This window comes from Opisthocomus hoazin, chromosome 9 (assembly GCF_030867145.1).
Source record: "Opisthocomus hoazin isolate bOpiHoa1 chromosome 9, bOpiHoa1.hap1, whole genome shotgun sequence".
Lineage (NCBI taxonomy): Eukaryota > Metazoa > Chordata > Aves > Opisthocomiformes > Opisthocomidae > Opisthocomus > Opisthocomus hoazin.
The window spans coordinates 26,316,920-26,341,372 of record NC_134422.1 but is presented as its reverse complement, the minus strand read 5'-3'; the positions used below and the strand labels follow the sequence as shown (position 1 = coordinate 26,341,372).

Here is a 24,453-nt window from a genome sequence, read left to right as displayed (position 1 = left end):
ACTCTCCAGACTGTCCAGGTCACACTGAATGGCAGCACAGCCTGCTAGTGTATCCACCACTCCTCCCAGTTTGGTGTCATCAGCAAACTTGCTGAGGGCACACTCTAACTCTTCATCCAGGTCATTGATGAAGAAGACTGGGCCCAGTACTGACCCCTGGGGAACACCACTAGTTACCAGCCTCCAACTAGACTCAGCACCGCTGACGACAACCCTCTGAGCTCTGCCATTCAGCCAGTTCTCAATCTACCTCACTGACCACTCATCCAGCCCACACTTCCTGAGCTTCCTTAGGAGGATGTTATGGGAGACTGTGTCGAAAGCCTTGCTGAAGTCGAGGTAGACAACATCCATGGCTCTCCCCTCATCTACCCAGCCAGTCCTGCCCTCGTAGAAAGCTATCAGATTGGTCAGGCATGATTTCCTCTTGGTGAATCCATGCTGACTACTCCTGATAACCTTCTTTTCCTCCACTTGCTTGATGATGACCTCTAGAATGAGCTGCTCCATCATCTTTCCCGGGATGGAGGTGAGGCTGACCGGCCTGTAGTTCCCTGAGTCCTCCTTCTTGCCCTTTTTGAAGATTGGAGTGACACTGGCTTTTCTCCAGTCCTCAGGCACCTCTCCTGTCCTCCAGGACCTTTCGAAGATGATGGAGAGTGGCTCAGCAATGACATCTGCCAGCTCCCTCAGCACTCGTGGGTGCATTCCTTCGGGGCCCATGGATTTGTGGGCATCCAGATTGCTTAAGCGATGCCTCACGCAGTCCTCCTCGACCAAAGGAAGGTCATCCTCTCTGTAGGCTTCCTCTCTTAGCTCAGTAAATCCTGAAAGAACCTTGTTTTTTTGAGGAAAATAAATCTATTGCACAACATGAAATTGAGTGCTAGAAATAATTGTGTGCTGGTAGTGTTCACTGAGTCTCATTCAGGGATTTTACATTTGCTGTACTAGTGCCATGTGCTGTGGTGCTTGTGAGCAGCTCAGACCGGGCAGCTCCAGGATCCCCACTAGCAAGTTAGCGGAGCAGGAGGGCTCCATGCAGCTTCCAGGTAGCGTCAGAGTGCGTTGGACTGGGTGCTTCAGCACCTTGCTACGAGTTCGAGAGGCTCTGCTGTCTTTAAATAGCTTTGTCCAGAACAAGTTGCTTCGTACTCTGCTTAGGTATCCAGTCTCCTCCCTTGATTGCCTCTCCGTAGTAGAAGTGTTGTAGTCAGCTGGGTTACAGCAGTGTTGTAATACCCATTTTATGTGCATGTTGAATGCTAAAATATTTAATGTTTGTGGGTTATGGAAAAAGGGTTTATCATCAGTTGGTGATGTGTTGCTCATCTTCTCTCTCTCACGTTTCCCGTGTAGTGTCTTAACATCGAAAATGATAACCTGGCTGAGGTAAGCACAATCACAAGCCCTGAAACCAAGCCAACGGAGATGCACAACAGCTATAGTTACTACAGCTCATTACCCATCATGAGAAAAGATGGTAACTGCGGTCCAGATTTCCTGGATAGTATCGAGGGCCCCTTTTCCAGCATTTTGCCACCAGAAGACACCAGCCAGCTGAGTGTGAACTCTTTAAATGACATGTCCCCTGCAAACTCCGATTTCTGTGAGGATTTCTACACCGCCTTTATTGATACGAAGGTGAACAGTGGCACAGCAACGACAAACACTATCAGTCAATCACTTGCGGAAATTCTGAGTGAACCTATTGATCTTTCCGATTTCTCCCTGTGTAAAGCTTTCAACGGCAACCACTCAGGAACCGTACCAGAATGTAGCGATTCTGACTCTGGTATTTCACTGAATGCAAGTTCTAGCATCGCGTCGCCTCAGCACTCTGTGGAATCGTCTGCCTGTGGGGATAAGACTTTTGGCTGCAGCGATTCCGAGATGGAAGACACAGATAGCGCTCCTGGAAGCGTGCCGCAGAGCAACGCGAGCGCGTACTCGTTGCAGTTCCAGGATCCGGTGCTGCCTGCCGTGGGGCCGAGCACTCAAACACCTGCTTTGCAGTGTACAGACACACCAAAGAAAGAACCCCCCGTGGGCCCGGGCCACCCCAAAGCTCCGTTCACAAAAGATAAACCTTCAGGCCGCCTTGAAGCTCATCTCACGAGAGATGAGCAGAGAGCAAAAGCTCTGCAGATCCCTTTCCCTGTCGAAAAAATCATCAATCTCCCAGTTGATGACTTCAACGAAATGATGTCAAAGGAGCAGTTCAGTGAAGCCCAGCTTGCGCTTATTCGAGACATACGCAGGAGAGGCAAGAACAAGGTGGCTGCTCAAAACTGCCGTAAAAGAAAACTGGAAAATATAGTGGAACTGGAGCAAGACTTGAGTCACCTAAAAGACGAGAAAGAGAAATTGCTTAAGGAAAAAGGAGAGCATGACAAAAGCCTTCGTCAAATGAAGAAGCAGCTAACCACCTTATACCTTGAGGTCTTCAGCATGCTACGCGATGAAGACGGAAAGTCTTACTCCCCCAGTGAGTATTCACTGCAGCAAACGAGAGACGGCAACGTCTTCCTTGTTCCTAAAGGCAGGAGGTCAGAGACTAAACTTTGAAGGGCAGCACAGCTGGCTGCTCCGCTCCGAGTTACTATTTTTGTATCGCTACCCTGATAGTTTTTACTGTGAGGTGGAATGCAGAATTAGGTAATATTTTTCAAGTAATTCTATGCAATGATGATTTTAAAGTTAATGATCTTAGTTTATGGAAGATGCAAGTTTAAAACTGATCGTGTATGCAGACGGATGTATGCAAAACTAATCTCACTTTTGTAACAGACATTTCCTTCTTATATAGCACCACTTTGACTAGTTTCCATATACGTGTAAATATTTAAAGATACCATATTTATATACTGTTTCTATCTCTTGTTATATTCATAGATTTATTTGAGATATATATATAAATGATTTTAGCCTTCCAAAAATAATTTCTTGCAAGATGAATAGTATGGCTTCTGATAATTTTTTATAAAGATGCAAGTGTTTGTTTTCCATTTTTCTTACACATTTATACTTGCTTTATATTTAATATATGATTTTAATTTAGTATAAAAGTTGATACTTAGGGTTTGATTTCGATTTATCAGTTCATTAAACTCTGTTTAACTCTACTTCATACGCATTTGTTTCCCTAAAGAAGGGAACTCCTCACTAGTTTTCCAAGGCGAAGTTTTCATGTAACCAATACGCTTAATAACCCGCCATGCGTCACCCAGCAGCGCCAGCACCACGAACGTGCCGTGCAGCGTGACGGTAACGGCCGTTGGGAGGACTGTGTAACCGAACGTCGTTCAGTTTCAAGTCTGTGCAGAGTTTACATAACTTTTGTTTTGCTCTTTGAACACTGCTTCAATTCCTGATGTGATCTTTCCTCCAAAGGCATTTAAAAATCTGTTAATGAAGACACTGTCAGCATTATGCATTTTTCCAACTAAAAATTCTGTACGCTTTTGAGTCATTGTTCCAGAAACCCACTGTGTGTCTCTGACTGCAATCAGCGAGCGCCGATCGTCACTGCGGTTGCTTTGGAGCTTGCAGAAACCAACGGCACTGTCTGGAACCTGTGCTCAATTCACTGCAAAGCGTTGTGGTGTTTAAATTATGATTTGTAAGAGAATAAAAGTTGGGCAAATAAATATCATTGTTTTGCTTGCTTTTCAGGTGCACTCTGTACTTGATCGTTGTGGATTTTTTGAGTATAGAAAATGCATAATTTGCAGTTACACGTGTTGATCTGATCGTTAAAAACCGTATCATCTTCCTTCGTCTTCCCAGTGAAATTTCTAAAAGGCATGTATAATCTGAAATGCTTTTTCTGCCACTGGTGCTCTACATCATTTTAGGAATATTTTGTCTATTACAATATTATGCATAAATTATTTAGTATAATAAATACCAAGTTGTTTTGCAAGATCTTATTGTACATTTTTTTTAAAAGACGGAACTGGAGCTACTGAAAAAAAGGGTAGAGTGGGACCCTCAAAGATTGTTGAATGTTGTAGGGAAAAGGAACTAAAGGGGGAGGTCAGATTAGGAACCCAGCCTTCCATTAGCTCATTATGCACAAAGTTAGAGTAATGCTAAATAAAATTACACAGTTGCTGGTGAATTCAGTCTTGAGATTTTTATTTCCCAAACTGTTTAACCACAGTGGAGTTGCAATATCCAGCAGAAAGCATCTCAACTCCTGGCCAGACCATGAAAGCCAAAAGAACAATTTTAGATATAATAATCGTATCACGATCCCAATTGCATACTGTACCACTTTTTATGGACCTTCTGAGTGTCCTCAGAAAAAAACAAGGCGCAAAGAGGAAGGCTGGGCAACTGACAGAGAAAGCTGTAGTTCTGATGAGCGTTACTCTGTCACAGGATGCAATGGAAGTTCTCCTGTTGTCGACCTTTGCTGCTTCCATGCAGCTTGCTGGTGACTCCAAGCCCCTCCAGTAGCTGTAACTAGTTCCTAGCCTACGACTACGCAGGTACCAGTTTGGTTCTTCCCTGCACACAGACTTCCAGGGGCTGTTCCATTGTCCACTTGGTCACAGCAGTATCAGTGCAACTCATCAATCAATCACCTTTCGTTTTTATTATCCCAAATAACTTTTTTATTTCCAATCTTTGTCACATCGCCTTTCATCTTCATGTTACCTCATTCACTGACCCTGAGCAGCAGCAGCCTCTCTGGTACCCGGTGCACATGGGCACTTGCTCTCCCTGGCACTCCACAGGCAGCACAACCGCAGCTACCCCGAGGGGCAGGGGCAGGGCAGCAGAGCAGGGAGGCCTGGCAGCTTTGCTCCAGGGCAGCGTCGTGCCAGCAGCCACGACCCCATTGACCGCATCCTCTTTACAAGGCAGGGGTAACAGCTGAGCACCAGCAGCAAGTCTGGGGTACCTGAGCCTGGGACTATCAGATGGTCCAGCCCTGCCCACCTCAAGAGAAAAGTTAAGAGCTTCACACAGCTTCTCATACTGTGTCACTTGCTGCAGGCTTTCGGGTGAGGTCCTGCCCCACAGTGCCTGTGTCCGAGGCAGCAGATACAGCGCAGTCACAACGGACACTCGAGCCTCGGGTTTGCAGCATCCCTGGCGGTGCTCAGAGCCCTGCCCATTACACCTCTATTTTTGCAGAAGCCCTTGGGAAGTGTAAGCCCAGGCGACCCACTTGGCACTTTGAAGCTGCTTACCTTGTTTGTACCAGCCTTCTTCCTTGCTAACAGCACATCAGCCTGTCCGTCCTTGACACACCCCAAGCGTGAAAACACCCCTCGTTACAGAGCCAGCAGTCAGCACCAGCAGCTGAACACCTGGAGGCTGGACAGGATAGACGGAGCAGGGTCACTGGCTGCAGCCAGGGCAGCCAAGCACCTGCTGAACTAAACCCAAGATACTGCAGCAGTATTCTTCTTGCTGCTGCTGTTCAAATGCGCCTGTTGACCTCGCCACCAGCACTGCCTGGGAAGGAAAATGCTGTTAGCGCTCACGGGGAACATGGGACGCTGCTGCCATTTAAAGCGCAAGGGCCTAATTCAGATTTAAGCATGGCAGTTTCAGAGCACGGGCATTAAGGAGGAAGCACTCTAAGCTACGGCCCTGGACAAACTTTCAACGCTGACACCCAGGTAGGGCTGATGGCAAAGCACAGAAGACCTGAAGAGAAAGAGCTCCTGGATTCCCCCCGCCAGGCACTAGACTATCAAATGTATGACATGCAGAGAAAACCTTCTCTCTAGCTGCAATGCAAATACTTTAATACAAATCGGCTATAAAAGTGACCTCAGTAAACCCCGCCCTCAACTTTGATTTGTTCCTTACTTTAGCACTAATGGAAAAGCCAAAGGGCATCCTTGGAGCCTTTGCAGGGGCTGTTGCATTCATCCTACTGCGTGCCTAAAACCTAATACAGGGATACTTACTCCATTACCAGGACGAATGGAGCAACAAAACCCCTGCAGCTAGTGCAGCAGCCTGGTTTGAATTCCACCAGGCTGAAGGAACTCGGACCACAACAACTTGCGTTCAGTTCAAACCGGTATTTTTCCTGTCACGAACACAGTGAATGTTGTACTCGCAGCGCAATGCCAGACATCATCGAGGAAAAAAAAAAAAATACTCCACAGTGGATTATTTTGGTATACGTGAAAACATCAGGTTGCAAACTACGTCCTTCATTTTATTATCATTAGAGGTACAGAGCACCTTCCCAAACCTGAGAGGGACCTGTGACATGGCCAAGTCTAACGCATCGCCGTGCTGACCTGGCACTCTGACAAGTCTCCTCCTGCAGACCCTTTATTTCTTGATCAAAACATCCCGTTTTAAAACCGTTGAAAGAAAGCTGAGGAGCTGGGCTGAGCCACAGTTTTCCGACGTGCAGTGCCGAGCTGGAGAGATGATCCTGTAACTCAATGGGTTGCAGTAATTTAAGACCACTTTGTGTTCCTCACAGCACTAAAAAAAGGTGATGGCAACGCATTTCAGATTGTAAGTCATTTGACAATATACACTTTATTCTGATACAAAATGGAAATATTTTAACAAATTTCAATCCATTATGGACTATACTGAAATTTTCAAATTTCCATGCTATTTTTAAACTTGTTTAACCACAAGTTCTAAGCTCTCAGCACACTAGCACCATTGCTCTTGAAGTCTTTGCCAGTTATTAAAACACATTATTCTGTTTCCCATCTTGCGATATTATCTTCTACATGAAGGCCATTTTTCTTCTACGAAGATACTTGGGTTACTTTAGTTCAGGAAAAAGCTAATCTTAGACAGAGATGTCAACCTGTAGCACCCACAGCAGAAAAAGAATCATCCATCAGATATCTGAATTGTAGTGGCACTCAAGCTCTTTCACGCTCCACACAATTTCGATACAAACAACGTGTCAGAGACCACAGACCGGCAGGTAAGGGAAGATTCCACCGCCGCGCAGACAGTGTATGGAAACACGTTAATGTCTTAAACACAGGAACCAAGGACAGCAGGTCAGCACAGCACACCAGCAACGCTTGGAAGACCAGGAGCATTCCCCTTCCCGCCTTCAATATTTAAAGGATATCACCGTTAAGAGGCTGTGTTTCATTTCAGTGCTCCGTGACAACAAAACACCTCTCACATCTGCATCAACCTGGGCCCCTTTTGGGGAAATGCACTTTTTCTACCTGGAAGGACCATTTGCTTTTAGATTACCACACAGGTTTAGGTACCAAATAAACTTCTGCAGAACGGCAGCTTAAGGACCAATGCTTCGTTAACTTTGCATCTTTACAGCTCCAGCTCCATTTGCAGCGGCTGGGTTCAACAGCAGCCACTACAGAAAAACATGGCCACACACCAATATTCTTAACTCTTGGAAGTGCCCCTTGGACCAAGACACACGAGAGCGAGTAGTCCTTAAGGATGCCTTTATCTTTGACAGGGTTTATTTCTGAACAAATTGGGGTATGAATAATTGAAACTAAGCAAACTGGTCTGACAAGGGTGTTGTAAGTCCAAATGTGAAAATACTTCTAACAGTGGGTGTCTAGTTCTAGATGTGGTGTCAAGGGACCCCTCTGAAGCACCGAAGGAGCCTGCAGCGATGCAGAACCCTCTGGCGTTGGGGAAAGGCAGAGCTTCGCTCTGCAGCCAGGCCTAGGGACGGGATGAAAACTAGAAAGCTCTTTGGAAAGCTTACTTTTGTTAAAGCATTTTCAAGATTTTACTGTTAAAAAAAATTTTAAAAAATCGTAACATTCCCCCTCCCCCCAAGTGCCAAAGCGTTCGCACCCGACCGAGGCATCGCCAGACACCCGAATTCTCTTCCCGGCTGCCGAGGAGGGGCTGTCACCCCACTGTGGCAGCGCTACATCAGGGCTCAAACCTGGCTGACCAGCAACGGTTGTCAGTGGTTCTTAGAAGTATCTGCAGTCATTGTGAGATTTCCATTAAGTAGCTCCCGATTCTATGAAAATCTCAACATTAAAAGTTAACTTGGAAGTAATTTACAATGGTAATTATACATTATAACATCAAGGGTTCACTTCCTGGGTGTTTACAGACAGCAAGCAGCAAGTTTAAATACCTGAATCAGCCTGTGAACATGCCCAAGCCCCAGGCTGAACTGAAACGCAGAGGTTCCACCTGACTATTTTCCAAGTAACTGAAGCATAACCAACGCTAACATAGAAACTGACTTCACAAAAATAATGTGGACTCAGAAATGTATTGGTAAGTTTTATCAGGCACTAGATTACTACATAAAAGCAGATAAAAGTATCGCAGACCTGTAACAATCGAAGATGCAGAAAGGGAAATACACGTTCCAAGAGTTAAGAACCAATGTGCGTCAAAGCAGGCTCCGCGGGAAGCTCTCTCACTGCCATTCACCCAATGATGCTGCTGTGCTTTCAGCCGGGCATCACCTCCCAGCTTTGGCCTCCACCAAAGCACCCCACCTGAAAACGCCGAAAATCCCACAGGGAGCTCTTGGATTGGCGCCCACAAATACAAACCCACCTGGTGAGCCAAGGCCGATTTCTGAGGAGGGCCAGTGCTGCTCTAAGCAAAGCAGGGCGCCTCTGCAGAATTACTGCAGCACGCCACACGCTGCCGAGAGCCACGGTGAACCGCGTCAGCGCCCTCGCCCTTCTGGTGAGGCTTCTGTCCAGGCGCCCCTTTCCGTTACAAGGCAACGACCGACTTCCCCGCAGCCCCCCGCCCCCCCAAGCACGTATTCCCACACATTGATCATTTCCGTCTCGTCCACCTCAGACGCGCAGCCAGTTTGTACCTGCCAGGAACGGAAGATTCTTGAACAGCAACTATGCCAGCAAGGAACCCTCACCGAGACCGGGGAACGCTGGATAGCGCGTGCTAGAATACTTACTCCTTCGCACCTAAGGCTTTCCTTGACACTAAAAGGCTGCCCAAGGAAAGCCTAGAAGGAAATCAGGGTTAAATAAGCGCCGTACTATACACTACAAGTCTTACCCAGTCAGAAACCTTCAATGGCAGAGGATGTGCAAGACATTCCCCATTTTGTCAAGCAGCAGCTTCTCATTCAACCTGAAAATCAAAGAAATTACTCTTACCTTGTTTAAAAACCTCCCGCTACTCTTTATAATTCATAAAAAATTTTAAAGGCAAACCTTACCTATGCTCATTGCCCTTCCTTTCAGGTCTAAACGCTAGACCTATTGATTTTGAGTCAACTCAAGTAGCTATCACTCAAGGAGGTTCCAAAAGGTGAAGAACTCTTGCTAGACTTTCTTCGATATTTCAGCTGTGATAAGCAGATTAACTAGCCTCTGGGAAGCTGCTGACTATCAGCACAGTATCTTATGCCTTCACTTTTCTGGAAGTTGAAGCTGTTGCTCCTGCTGCCTCGTCATTCTGCAATTATGCTGACTTCTCCACACTCAATAGGCTGCTGAAGTCCTGTCTTACGAGTCTCCTTAGCAAAGTATGGGTCAGAGAAGTACGTCCTAGGTTCTGCAACGCTGTCCTCTCGGCTTACGCTTTTCCACATCACAAACAGCAGCTACACTACCCCACCCACCTACACAGCGGTCACTTACATCCATCTCTTAAAAGGGTGCATACAGATCTTGTTCATACAGTTTATTACGACACTATTTTTCAAAGTTAACATGGTTGTCACAATACAGCTACAAGAGGCCCTGTTAAAAAGAACACTGTCAATACATTCTATAATTTAGGAACACCAGATCAGTGGTCAGAAGGGACATCAACCCCAGCCCTCCGGTTGTCCCTGCAATCAGGTGCAGGCCCCACATACAAGTCTACACATCTTCTAGGCGTGGTAACGTACAAAGCAAGTCGGTAGCTGGGCAGCTCACTCCCTAGTGAGGTGCATCTCAGTTTTCAACGTTTTCAAACTCCAAATGGGTTGTTTAAAAAATGCCTTTATTGAAATACAGCCTCCCTCCCACCCCAAGCCCAAATTAAAATGTACAACAACAGAAGCGTTCACTAAATCACCAATTCTTGCTTTAACTTTAGAGATATTTTAAAACTCCACAGAAAAAAACAAGCAGACTTTGAAATCCAGTTTGGAGGCTACCATCTTGACACCGGCTCCTTGTTTTAGCGTACTGCAGTCTACATACACTCCAATAACAGTGTTTAAATAACATTGTTTAATTTTTTTTTGTTTTTCAAACAACACACTCATTTTTCTACTACTTCTTAAAATCGTAATTCATTATTAATATGACTGATTATGCCTTGAGCCATTTCACACATCTTTGCAGATTCATTCCTACACTGGAATCGCATTTACCTTATACTGCACATTGACCCAGCAGTGAAACAGGTGTGAGTAATTCCAATACCACATTGTCAAGTGTCTGAGTATTTCTTCTATTGACTGGGTCCCTACTCTTCTGAGTCTGAATTGACAGAAAGCACTGTCCTGGCAATGGTCAAGAGGGTTCATGTGAGCTGAGCAAAGGACAGGCTGTAGCGCCTTAATTTGGAGGTCAGAAGCGAGAGTGAAGTACAATTTCCAGCCACATGTGCTGATAAGATTTGCTACTCCAGTGCATCAAATCAAGTTGTAACACGCTACCACTCTGCCTGTGAAGACTCAAGACTGTACCATTCTACATTGTGGGAAGTGTTTCTAGGCGGTAAACCACAGCTAGATCGTGTTTTGTTTCACCTTCCAGCTCTTAGCTGAGCGTACGCATTCGCAAGGGCACAAGCTCGAGAACTAGACTACTTGGAGCCCGTCGTGAACGGGCCTTTGGAACGCATTACCTGGGACTGTCAGTGATTACACCTGCGCTACCCTTGGCTCCCAGTCAGAAGATTCTCTGTGTCCAGAAAATGGCCTAGGGTGCATGCAAGAAAGTATATAGCCATTAAGTTATTGAGGAACATTACCTACTACTCTCACTATGACGCCTCGTTTAATTGAAACAGCGCAGTCTGGTGTGAGGGAGAGGGAGACGGGGACACAGGAAAGGGATGAAAATTCCAAGCCACCCTCCCCAACGTAGAGTTTTATTGAAACAGAATCATTGTATATCCCAAGGAAACAGGCACTTGATTCCCCCCACCTTAACTTCTCGGGAATTACAATAAATATAAAGGTAAAAAGCAAGTTTCTTTTTCTCTTCACCCAGGACTTAAACAACTGCAGTTATCCCTTACACATCTCAAATGAGACGGGAGACAGCTTTAATGTGTCTGAAGTTGGTCTTGTTAAAATATTTATCATGCCTTATTTTCTTGAAGCGCTAGTGCTAATACAGAACTACAAATTAAAAAAATATGCACAAACCAAAAAGTAATTTGAAATTTTCATTAAGGTAAAGCTTAGTTCTATAATTCACAAACACTAATTTGAGTAACTCAATCCTAGTTATACATCTAAACAAACTGTAACGCAACATACAGATGTTTTCCCTCTGTATGCCTATGTAACTCATGTCAATGACAGTTACATATATACACTGAGACTAGACCCCTTAAGACTGCAAATCAATAGGTGTTTCTATTGTTAACTTTAAATTAATACAAAATAGTAATTGAGAAATGCATTAATCCTCTCAACTAACTAACAAGGAAACACCCTAAACTACATTTTATTTCTGTTATAGAGTTCTCTGTACTAAATGTGGAAAAACTGAACTACACAAATATTGAAAAGTTAAAAATTCCTTAATTTGTTTATTCCTGGTACCACTACCACAATTTACAGGGCAATATACCTGATGTAATGGGAAAATAAAAAGAAAAAAGAAAGACAAAGCTACAACAGATAAAGACCTCAGGAATGTACATCTAATCGACACTACATTGCATTAATCAATAGCTGCACTTTTTGCAAACTGTGGCTATGACAGTCCTGAACAAGAAGGGTTTCCTGTTTAAGCTGCAGTAACTTTTCTGACTATGGATCATCGTTCCTTCTGTGGCAGATTTTACAGTTCCTCTAATGCATTTGGGACGACTGTCTCAAAGTAACCTGCAGCTTTCCTGACAACTCCTCGCTCTCTCTCCTGCTAAGAACTGTAGCCTGTTGAATACAGGATAAGAAAATTATTACTCTCAGTGAACAGTTGTACATCATTAATCATCATTATAAATATGCATGACACCTACCCTTTTTTCTGGTAGTATTTTAGAATCTTCTACCACCATAGCCCCCACTTCCACTTCCAGATCCATAACCACCTACAAAAAACCAGGGTGTATATTGAAATACAAGAATAACAAGAAATTTTAACCCAAAAAAGTATTTTCTGTGCAAAATCGTATTTACCACCGTAGGGACTGCCTGAACTTCTGCCACCAAAGCTGCCACCACCCTTCATGGGACCATAGTTAGACTGCTGCTGTCCACTGTAATTGCCAAAATCATTGTAGTTTCCACTTCCACCATAATTACCTGGAAAAAATACAGATCAATAAAGCCACTTTTGTTCGACACTTAGGACGTGAAGCTTGCCAAATTATGACATCCAATGTAAATGTACATTGTAATAATTTAAAACAATTTACCATAGAATTGCAAGCATTTTGCATGCTACCTCTACTCACAATGCACAAATGATAGAAGACCCGTAGCATTCTGAAGATTAGAAACTGGTATGTCATTGAAGATTAAAAACATCACATGACATTAGGAAATTTATATAGGTTAGACAATTTCAAGTTAACACAATAGGCCAGATTTAAGGCCTCCAAATTCACAAAAGCATGCATTTCACCGTCGTTCTTCCACTGCCCAATGCTTTGCATGTATGACAATAATGTAAACTACAATTTATTTGCTCCAAAAAGTGACAGAACTGCAACAGGCATGCTGCATGTACACATCAGACAGTATAAAAAAGTATGCAGCAGATTTTGCAGCTAAACTCCCCAAACCTGGGGCAAACAATTAAAAAATTTACATAAATTTATAGTCCTCACAAAGGAGGACATGATCTGCATGATGTGAACTGGTATCTGACAGCAACAGCACACTTCAAATGGTCAAAAGCTTCAAAATTCTCCTACTCTTCCTCCACACGCAGATTTACACCTGCTGCTTTCTGAAAAAATTTCCAGGCAAAACAACGTTGTATAGTAGATCAAAGCTGATCCAGATGGAAAAGAACCTTCATTGTGTAACGCAGCATTCCACATTAAGACCTAACTGTACAACTCATTTTATGCGCTATCATACTTCAGGTATTGTATAACTCAGACCTGCCTAAAAAAAGGGGATGTCTAATTAAAGCTGGCATCTTACCACCACCGAAATTTCCTCCTTCATTGTAGCCGTCATATCCTCCTCCTCCACCTCCATATCCACCACCTGGGTTTCCATATCCTGGTCCTCCACCACCACCATAACCTCCTCTGCTGCCATAGCCAGGACCACCTCCATAGTTGCCACCTTCAAATAGAAGAGTTAAACTAAACACACCAAAGCTAAATATTGGTAAGAAAACATCCCTTTAACAAAAAAAAATAACCAAAACAACAAAAGCACAAAATAAAAGTGTCCCAGAATGTTTTCCCTGTATGATAATCATTGCAGTTGCATAATTTATCTGAACTACTAAATCCAAACAAAAAAAAACCCTTTAGTTTATGCATACCCTCGAAGCATGATACTTACAAGTTCATTCTGGTTCACAGCAAACACATAGGCATGCTGCTACCACCACCACACATTGCATGTGGTAACTGCCTCTTTACACAAATGGCTTTGTCACTACTGTGTATCACCCTCTTTGCTCCTCTAAACAGAAATGATTCAGTAGGCAAAGCCCTCAAAAGAATTCTGGTGTACAGTTTTTATCTAGACATACATCTTGATTTACCTGTGTGTCACAGATACTGGACATTCTATTTTTCTAATCATGTAAAGCATATCTGAAAGACTTGGTATTCCAGATGCTAATCTGGTCTCTGACATTTTGAGAGAGTAGTTCCAAACTGGGAAATAGTTCCAAAAGAACTCAGTATTGCTACATATATCTGCTTAGAGAATCGGGACATCTACTTCCCTCATTCCCCCTTGCAAAATCCTACTGCCACAGCCATTCAGTAATTTCCACAGTTCTCTTCAGATGCACTTTAGATACTCATCCAAACTTCATCACAAAAAAGATACTATTGAGCCATGAAAAGTCTTACAGTGATTGAAAAGATTTCTGGTATGTTAGTTGGTCATTGCTTTATTCAGTTTTAGTCATCTCAACTGACACCAGAACCTTCATTTAGTTCTCAATAATCATAAACAGCTGCTGCATGATCTCATGACGTAAGGTTATTTAAAGGGTAAACATAGAGAAGTATTTTTTTCCCCACCCATCATTTTGTGGGGAACACAAAAAACTTTTAACTCTTCACAGTTCTACGTTGTAGAAAACATCATCATCAAAGTAGACTTAGTTTCCAAGGTGAAGGCAAGACTTACAGCTGGTTATAACGTTGGGAAAAAAAAAACCAAACCAGTGAACAATACACTTACCATCACCAAATCCATTGTATCCGTCACCACCCCCAAAGCTTCCTCTGCTCCCACCACCGCCACCACCACCCCCATAGCCTCCTGGAACACAAAACAGATGAGAATGTTTTTCTGAACACACGTGTTAAGTGTTCAAGCCAACTGACAGAGGAAATAGAAAAACAGAAATCACACTCTGTATGAACATTCCAGTCATTTACCTCTTCCACCGAAGTTTCCTCCTCGGCCAAAGTTCCCTCCACCACCTCCAAAGTTTCCACGACCCATGAAGTTGCCTGAGCCACCCCCACGACCTAGAAAATATTTCACTTCAATTACATTAATTGAAAACTAGTTACATAAAGTAACCATGCACAACTCCAAACTCACCTCTCTGCGAGCTAGCAGTCTGCATCTCTTGTTTTGAAAGCGCTTTTTTCACTTCACAGTTATGTCCATTTATAGTATGGTATTTCTGAACTAGAGAAAATTGTGAAATAGGAAAGAGTTAGAATATCAAATCACCGAAAGCAATCTGCTGTAAAACTCTCATACAAGGCTACTGTAAGGCATGACCACACTTTTGAAAGGAACATTAAATCTACCCCATTTCCTACAAAAGACGAGCAGCTGATTATGCCAACATCTTACATTCCACACACTGCTGTTCTGAAATCTCATGTTACACTTTCATCCCGTAAGTTGAAGTTTCTCACTGAGTTACATACCAACAATTTTATCAACTGTGTCATGATCATCAAAAGTTACAAAAGCGAAGCCTCTTTTCTTTCCGCTTTGCCTGTCTTCCATGACTTCTATGGTTTCAATCTTGCCATATTTTTCAAAGTATTCCCTTAAATTATATTCTTCTGTATCTTCTTTAATTCCACCAACAAATATTTTCTTTACTGTGAGATGTGCCCCAGGCTTTACAGAATCCTACAACACCAAAAATCAGATTCAGTGTTTAAAATTATTAAGTAAAGATTAGGAAATAAGGTTAACTGAAACATCAACTTACCTCCCTTGAAACTGCTCTCTTTGGTTCAACCACACGTCCATCAACCTTATGCGGTCGAGCACTCATGGCAGCATCCACCTCCTCCACACAAGAGTAAGTCACAAAGCCGAAGCCTCTGGAACGCTTTGTTTGCGGATCTCTCATCACCTGCAAAAACACAGGGGGTACTCTGCACTTCTGTACTAGATTAAGTATACCTGTGTCATTCCAAAAGCACAAACTGATATTTGACACTTTACCACACAGTCCGTGAGTGTGCCCCATTTTTCAAAGTGCTCTCTCAAGCTATCATCTGTTGTTTCAAAGCTCAGACCACCAATGAACAGCTTTCTCAACTGCTCTGGCTCCTTTGGCTCATGGCCCTACAAAATCAAAAATAAAAAAATGTATTTTGAATACAAACCACAGATTTTAAGTTTCACAAATTACTAAAATTATCTGTGCACATTGTAACTACAAATAGGTGGAGTACATTTACATAAATACACTGACTTCTAATGGGTTTAGACAGCAGCATAGTAAACACTTAATGAGGTGTGATTTTAATTAAAACACTAACTAACTAACAACTTAAGAGTGCTCAAATGCACACAACAGTAAAGAAATTTCAATATACTAAATAATTTGGTTGCTCTCCACCCCCCGGAAGTGCATTGATTTCATGCCTATCTTCTGTTCGAGTTGCATATTGCTCTGTAGGGATTAACAATGAAGCATTGCCAGATAAAGGGAAGTTCTAACGCTTTATGAAGCATAATGATGAGGAACTATAGAAAATTTAACAACACAGTGTACAAGAAAAAAAGGTTTTTTGTCCAAATTGAGTGTCTAGTCTTTTGGGATATCTGTTTTGAAAGGTTATTTTTATGCATGTTGAAGAAATTTATTAATTCTTAATTCCTTAAAATTGTAAATTTTATACTCCGTTAGTTTTGTAAGTTGATTGCACGCAAGCAAGAAATTAGAAGTACATACGTGGTTTTCAGTGTTATGGGGAATATCTCTTATATGTGAATCAACATGGATTTATGTTTGACAGATAAAAAAATGTCTTGAATATGACTAACCAATGACCAGCAGTGGGTACAACTACTAGAATAAGACTGGTACCTTAACAAGCATCATGAAACAAACAAGTTTAACTGAAGCTCTCGACAGTATCACCTATGTATGACCAGCCACATTTTAGAGTGTGCCAACTGTCAGAGCCCAGTTTTCTATACCACGATTAAAGTGGCCTTACAAGTGCATTAGTGTTTCTGCTCTCTTTCAGTATTGCATCGGGTTTTTTCAGTTAGGCAAGGATTATCCCTGTACATTTGACAGAAATTTACGAAAAATTATTTTACAACTGTCTCCCATCCCCAAGACAGAGAAGTCTTACAAAAAGCAACGAGATTAAAATCTTATTTAGCAAATTGATACTTTTGTGCACATTAAACATTCCACAACAAGGTGCTAGCCAGCTATGCTGCTGGCTTGCTATGCTGCATATGACTGCAGCACGAATGCATAATAGGCTTCACTGTTTCTGCTGCAGTGGGTTAACCTAGACTAGATGCAGCATTAGCCTGAGAGCTGAACAGCATAAAACCAGCCACAGACTTCTACATGTAGATGTCTTTCTTCAGACCTGAAGGTAAAGTGTTTTAATCTCTACCACAGTTTAAATAAAGGGGGTGGTGGTGCTAGGGTTGGTCAGAAAAGTGTACCTCCCTTTCAGTGCAACGCAACCCACCCTAAAGAGCAATGAATGTTGTGAAGCAATACATGGCAAAAGTGAATTTTGCATTATATACTGCTTTAGGAAATCATTGGTTTATAATGTTCAGGTTCAACTACAGGAAAAAATGCCTAAGACTATGAAAAGCTGGCAGGGAAGTAGATCCTTGCTTTTACACCTGCTAAACATAGCAAGAGCCCCAGCATTCTTGGTAACAACTTTCTATTTAAGGCCCTAACTTTGTTACTACAGGAACATTATATAAACGATTAACAGTCAATAATCCTATGACTACAAAGTAACATTTCTTTTCTTCCAAGTGGTCTGGACTACAGAAGTATAATTTTAAAAACCTCCCTTCTAACTATATGTAAACTTCAAATCTTGCAGGTAACACACCTACTGCATATAGAAACTGCTTTAGGTTAAGTGAAATATTGTTTACTGTTGCAATTGCATTTCTTTTTTAAATATCTACTGACACTACTTAATTTTTAGCTGGTTTATGTTAAAGCTGGGAACATTCTGTGTTTCAAACCCTCCCGCGCATATTAAAGGAAATCTATTATGTGAAACTGTAGAGTTTAGACTTCTCAAAAACTAAGCGCCTATATCAGAAAAAAATGAATACACGTTTTGCAGTTCTCTCACACACCTCAAGGCTACAAGGTTTTCAGTTAGCAACTCAGACTGCTTTTATCTTACAAGGATGACCACAGAGCTCTTCAGGTCACTCCTGAAAGGAAAAGTGAAGTCCTTTCCTGCTTATTTTTACTATGTGCACATGAACTGCTGTTCTCATATGGGAGGAAAAACACCTGCTGCTTCAGCTTCTCTCTTCTATCACAGAGAAATTATCCTCGGGATGTGAATATGTTATAGGAACTCTCCACAGAACTAAAAGGCAACATTTTCTTATGGAATTAAGGGCTTTTTTTCAGGCATTTTGTTCTCCGTGGGGATAAGCATCTCTAGAGTTTTCATAGTGCTGTTCTCTATCACACAAGCTGTTGTTTCCAGTCCTTCTGCTGCAAGTTAGTTATAACAGACAGCAGCCTCTCCTGGACAGCAAACTTTGCACTCCCTTCCTCCCTAGTTTAACTACCACACTGCTTCAACGAGATGAGCAGGCTCCCTCCCACTCAGCTGATACTGTGGGTCAGCACGCCATTTTGCAGCGCTCTTTTGGCCCGGGGGAGGGGGAGGAACAGTGGGTAAGAACGCGCAGCCTGCCTGCAGCCAGCAAGCTGGCAAGAAGCTTCCTTTCTCCCCCGAAGCAGTCTAAGGGACTTCCCGAACACATTAATAGGCTCTGAGGAGGCGAGGAACTTTCTTTCCAGCCTTGCCTGGTGCCTTACTCCCTCAAGCCAAAGCCCTGCGCGGCACCGACCGCCTCCATTTTGTGAGCGACCTCGTCTCCTCCACCCTCAATATGGAGCCGGAGGGGCGGGGCCAGGGGAACGCGCGCGAAGCAGCCGCCGCCACGTCCCCGCGCCGCAGTGGCGCCAGGCGCGCCCCGCCCGAGCCGGCAGCGCTACGGGGGGCCCGGGGGGGGGAGGGCAAGGCAGGGGGAGGCCGGCGCCGCGCGGCAGCGCCCGGCTCCCTCCGCTCGCCCTTCCTCGCCACCGAAACCGAGCTGCTGGTCCCCAGGTGCTACCTAAAACCCCGAGCACTCAGCGCAGTCTAACTGCGCCGCTCTCCTCAGAGAGGAAGAAAAAAAAAATGGCAACTGGCACGCCCCGGGATTGCTGTGAAAATCCTCATCTTTGCAGAAATTACAAGGCCTTCTGACAGCGCCGCTGTGAACTCGCGCCGCCTCCATTCGGGGCTTGCTACCAACCTCCCGTGCACACGGCAGGGGTGCCGAACGGTCAGCCCCCCGGAGGTGCGGCGTTTCCCTCAGGGCGCCGCCCCTGCGAGCACCAGCGAGCCTGCACAAAATGGCTGGCACCGCACCTACGCTGCGCTGCGGCTCAACCCGTCAGCTCCGGCCCCCGGCAGGCCAGGCCCAGGCTGCCTGCTGAAACGGGAAAGCTTACGGGAGGCGACGCGGGCCTCACCAACTTCCTCTGTGAAACATTTTCTCTAGAAACTTATTAGCATTTAAGCACATCCCAGGGCAAGCTACTTTTGTAAACTGCAAGGGCTTATTTTGTAGGCATCTGAGCGGCCTGAGTTACATTCTATCCAAAGTCCAAGAGCAGTGAGACAGTTGCAACATTCCTCCCAGAAGGACTTTACACACCAGACTTCAATACAAAATAACCATACGCTACCAGACACATGCAACTCGGACAAGGTTTGTTCTTAACGCAAGTGTACAGGCCCTCCCACATTGCGGTAGTGTATCATTCCAGAAAAAAGTTGGTTTGAACTAGCTAAAATATTAAGGCACCCTGCAGAAGTAATGTTAGAAAGCAAACAGATCAAAATAAACAATCAGAAAATGTCTCAGTTATAAGCTACACAAGCATATTTAATACCCTCTTTGCTGATCTTTAAATTGAGTGTATTTTCTGAAGGGTATCAACACTTGTTCCCCCCTCCCACTTCCACACCCTGCCCCAAAGTAACTAGCTCCCATCCTCCCAGAACAGCCCCAACATCTTCTCTATACTACGCACCTTATTCAGTCTACGGTATTTCTGCTAGAAGCAAAAGAAAACAGTTATTTTTACTTAGTACAGCCTCGCTTTCATTTGCAGTGACTATTAGCCAACCATTTTTATTAAAAAAAAAAAAAAAGAAAAAAAAAGAAAAAAAGAAAAAAAGAAAAAAAAGAACCTGTCTTCATTCCCACTAAAAACAGGATTTTGAAGATAGGAAGGAATCAAGTTCCTGCTGATACTGTCAGGATGCATGAATTTCTTAAAAAAATAAGTACACCTTATCACAATCACAAACATACATTTAATTAGTATTGTTATAACAGAAAACTAGAAAAGCAAGATTTCCCCACTATGCTTAACACCCCACCCCTTAAAATTGTTAAGTAATATACTGCAATTTACAGTTACTCCGCTAATATGGGGATGAAGAAGGTAGGAAAAAAAGCTATGAATTAATACATCAGATAGAAATGGTTAAGGTTTTTTTTTTAATCTTTCCCCCTTAAAGCTACTTTAATAAAAAAAAGCAATCATCTCACCTGTGAGGATCGTCTTCCTTTCCTCTTGTAGTCTTCCACCTCTCTCTCTTCCTTAAGAGCAGCCATTTTGGAAGGGTACTCTAACTCAGCCTTTCTTTTAGATCTAGGAAACCTAGAAAACAGGTTGGATCAGTCAGTACTTACCCCAACTCCTGTGAAGCAGGGCCTTCTCTGGCTGCAACGCACGGGTGTGAGGAAACAGGAGAGGAGTGAAAGCAGAAAAAAAAAAAATGTTATTTAAAAGGGTAAAAATCCTCAGCCTATTTTGCTCACATTTAAGAAGAGCTGCAGAAGGAACATCTGCTATGCTAATAAATGTATTTTTACAACTTTTGGAATAACTAGGTACAACCTAAAGCTAAAATCCATAGAAAACAACCTACTATGCTGATTGTCTTACATAAATATCATGAAGACCAGTGGTACAGGGCAAGCAAATTCCACCTTTGATACCCAAACCCAAATTCTACTTATCTAGATTTTAAAGCAAAAAACATTTAACAATTCCAATAAGCAGTATTTGCAAAATACCTTGTGTGTAACCTATTGTAATCAGTGATCCAGCAGCCTACAAAACTGGAACACTAGAGGATGTGTTAAATGTTTTCTGTATTGACAAATATTTTCCATTAACAACAGTGCAAGAATCCTTCACTGATTCTATTCTTGCAACATCAGAAATTTTAACACTTGATCCTCAGCAATCTGTAGCACTAGCCATCTGCATTACTTTTGCTTCCAAGTGATGTATTTGATTACTACCCTACGTACATGCCCAACTTTTCAAAATAAACTTTAAATTTATGTACACATCATTACAAAAATCAAGTACTTCACAATGTAAGCTCCATGAATTTATCTAAGCATTCAAACAAAAAAAATCACGTTTCCTTTAGCCTTTAATAATCTCAGAACTTGAAATTCATCACTGTTTTGGATGTTTCTTTAAACTTTTTTACAGTAGCCAAAATAGAATACTGTCAACTAAATAACATGTTGCTGTAAAACTGTGTTTGTGTTGCATTAGAACCATCAATATTTACCAGATCAGGTGTATTTTTGTGGGTTGTTTGTTTGAGTTTTGAGTTTCTTTTCAAAGTTTTATTCCTGCAAATACTGCACAGGGAAAGGCAGGCAGGTCTCCAGTAATGATCAATACGTACTGTTATTCAGAGTGGAAATTATTATTTAATATAATTCCATGTTAAAATCCAGCTTCACTTCAAATTAAACTCAACTGCGAAATCACAAGTACCATGATTTAATGCATTAACAATTTTGAAGGTTTTATTAGGTTTCATTAAAGTGTTTGTATTATCTTCAGTTCCTTTCTACACAGCTAAATCTGCTCCTGAAATCCTTTACATCAAACATCACTTTGACTTAGGGGGTATTAGGATACTAATTGTTTCAACTGAGCTGTTCAATTTCTTAAGTACCTTAAGAGAAGGTATGAAACAGAACATTAACAACTCAAGAACTTTTAAAAAAGTAGCTGTATGGCAAATTAAAACTTTGTGAATTGTTACAGAGGAAAGGGATAGGCCTATCTAAATAGTTTCTTGAAGTAAAGTATGCAATCCTTCTCTGATTTTGTCACATGTTGCTTTGTCCAGTGAGGCTCCGTACTGGCCAACATAAAGCTCTCCGCCACAATCTCTGCCACAATGGCCTCTGAAGGCCATGACAGCCAAAAGAGAATTGACTCCTTGCTAATGCACCATTAGCTGTTCAGCCCTATTCCTACTTTGCCCCATAGAAAGTTGTTAAAAAAACTGTCAAAAATAGCTTTTTAAAATGTACTTAACATCAGCATGATACTCTATTCAACTCTAGAACCTTTTTATCTGCAGTTAAACTGGCACTGAAACAGTTGCATACCACAACTTAACTACAGAGCTGAAAGTAGTCTCAGAACAAATCCCTTTATCACAATGAGAAAAAAGTCACCAAGAGATGCCTTGTTACTCAAAGGAACTTCTAACGCTACTGCATCTCTTCCATAAACAAGAAGCAAGATAGTGGAGCCAGAACAGACATTCCCCAGATGGAAGTTTACCTGTCCATTCAGAGAATAGTACAGAGATGTATTGGTCTTTTTTGTAAATAGCTAAAGTTGGACCTAATGTGCATACAGTATATCATGACAAACCTATGAGTTAAAGCAGCAAACCAACAGATTTTCAGCTCTAACTGTGTTGGCAGTTTATTCGCAATGCCAGTAGGAACGTCTGCTGGGAAAAAAATAAGATATTAGCTTAGTAACTTATGTGATGGGTTTCCAAGTTTTACTGAAGCATGCTCAAATGCTTTGAGCTCATCACCCCCCCATTCTCCAAACTATCCAACAACCCTGAAGCAGCTAAAACAATTGATTACATGGAAAAGAGTTATTTTCAGCTATTTTGCTAAGGGATCCAGTTTCTTCTCTGCTTGTAATGTAGGAACGAAACTTACGCGACCTGCTGATTTCTCCGTTCTCAGCTCTCTAAGGTTTCAGCTTACAATGAAGGGGGTCAAGATTTAAACACCCTCCCCCCCAAACCACTATCACCCCAGGACCACTTTTGCTCACCATACTTTACTTGAAATACTCGAGCTAAAAACCTTATGTTTTGAGGAGAGGGAAAAGAAAGGCAAGTCGGGATATCTCTACACTATTTCCCTCCGGGCAGGGCACGGATGACTGCCCCGGTGTGCGTCTGATCTCGACTTTGTTCAAGCTGAGGAAAAACTGAACCAAGGTTTGCGCAGGACTGCTTCCTCGCGCTGCCCACCGGGCTCGTGGCAGGACGCCACCGACCGCCGCGGCTCTCGTGCGTGCGTGGCTGGGGGAGTAAGGAACGGGAAACGGGAAACTACGCGAGAGAGAGCTTTGCTCTCTGCCTCCCCCACCTCCCCGGGCGCCAAACGCCGGCTACACGCGCCACCCCCTCGCGAAGGGGCTGAGGGATATCAGGGAGGTGCCGCAACGCGCACCGGCATTCCCAGCGAGAAGGCGGCTACCGCGCCAAGCGACCCTGGCGCTTCAGAAGCCCACGAACACGCGCGGGGAGAGCGCGCCGCCGGATCACCGCTCCGGGCAGCTCGCGCGGGGCGGCCGCGCGGCGAGGGCAGAACAATGACGAGCGCGTGCGCGGGACGCGCTTCTCCCCACTCTCGCCCGGACGCGCGCCCGAGCGTCTCGGCGTCCCAGCCGAGGAGGGCTCTGCCACCGCAGCTCTGTCCCCGGCCGGCGGCCAGGCCGCCCCCGCCCAGAGCGCAGCGAAATGGCGGCCGCAGCCTCTGTGCCCGAGGGGCCGCACGGGGCGGAAGCGCAGCCTCTCCCGCACCCTCCCTCTTCCTGCCAGCGGCCGCCATTGCGGGCTAACGCGCCATGTCGCAGGGAAAAACGGGTCTGGAGCGCGGCAGGAACGCTACCGGGAGGCGGCGGCGGGACCCGCGAGGGGCAGCACTCGGTGCCCGGGGCAGCACTCCATGCCCCCGCCGCGCCCGCGGGCCCCGGCGGAGTGAAAGCAGCCCTGCCGCCGCTGGGCCGCGAGGGGGGGGGAAGGGAGGCCGCTTCGCTTCACCTCCCCTACCGCCTGCGCTTCGGCTCAGCCCAGCGAGCCCCGCTCCCTCCGCGCGGCGGGCAGTTACCTCCATTTTGTGACCAGCCTCGCCTCCTTCGGTACCAATATGGAGCCGAGAGGAAGAGGTGGAGGAGGGGTCACGTGGCGGGAAGGCGGGTTCCAGCCACCGCGCCACAGGCTGCGCTGGGGGGAGGGGAGGGCTGGCTACAGCACGCGCGCGCGCGGCGGCCGTTACCGCTTTCTTCTCAGGGCCCGCCGCCCCTCCCCCCACCCACCCGGCCGCGCAGCGCCGCGCGCCCCGGGCCGCCCTCGGAGGAGCGGCCCCTTCCCCGCCGCGCGCGTGGGAGCAGGAAGGGGGCGGGGGGGGGAGGTTGGGGGCAGGGCAGGGCAGGAGGGGTGAGAGAAGAGGAGGCATAACCGTGCCAGCGCTCCGCCGCGCGCCTTCCCGCCCTCGTCGGTCCCGCGCCGCCAGCCGGCCCCGCGCACTCACCGCCGCCCGCTGTGGGG

General features: G+C 44.4%; 2 protein-coding genes across 18 annotated transcripts in view; one reads left to right on the top strand and one right to left on the bottom strand.

Annotated features, from left to right (window-relative positions):
- NFE2L2 (NFE2 like bZIP transcription factor 2) overlaps positions 1 to 3,927 on the top strand; it is a 26,950-nt gene extending 23,023 nt beyond the window's left edge. For all 6 annotated transcript variants that reach the window (XM_075429910.1, XM_075429913.1, XM_075429914.1 and 3 more), the window contains exon 5: positions 1,360 to 3,927. In XM_075429910.1, the coding sequence (XP_075286025.1) occupies positions 1,360 to 2,568 (1,209 nt within the window). In that variant the 3' untranslated portion in view covers positions 2,569 to 3,927. The remainder of the gene's footprint in view (positions 1 to 1,359) is intronic.
- On the bottom strand, positions 1,568 to 24,453 carry HNRNPA3 (heterogeneous nuclear ribonucleoprotein A3). 12 transcript variants are annotated; one of them, XR_012764996.1, is made up of 14 exons: positions 24,365 to 24,453; positions 20,375 to 20,486; positions 19,851 to 19,874; positions 15,743 to 15,865; positions 15,504 to 15,650; positions 15,211 to 15,421; positions 14,873 to 14,962; positions 14,704 to 14,811; positions 14,504 to 14,584; positions 13,274 to 13,420; positions 12,299 to 12,424; positions 12,139 to 12,210; positions 8,998 to 9,072; positions 1,568 to 5,331 (listed from the first exon to the last, which is right to left on the bottom strand). XR_012764996.1 is itself a non-coding variant. In XM_075429919.1 (13 exons), exons 2-12 carry the CDS (start codon positions 20,438 to 20,440, stop codon positions 12,158 to 12,160), a joined length of 1,176 nt encoding a protein of 391 aa, XP_075286034.1. In that variant the 5' UTR covers positions 20,441 to 20,486; positions 24,365 to 24,453; the 3' UTR covers positions 6,493 to 9,072; positions 12,139 to 12,157. The 12 variants fall into 12 exon arrangements, 9 of the variants coding, with proteins under 9 accessions (XP_075286034.1, XP_075286035.1, XP_075286031.1 ...); XR_012764994.1 differs by lacking the exon at positions 1,568 to 5,331 and adding an exon at positions 6,493 to 8,462; XR_012764995.1 differs by lacking the exon at positions 1,568 to 5,331 and adding an exon at positions 6,493 to 6,808.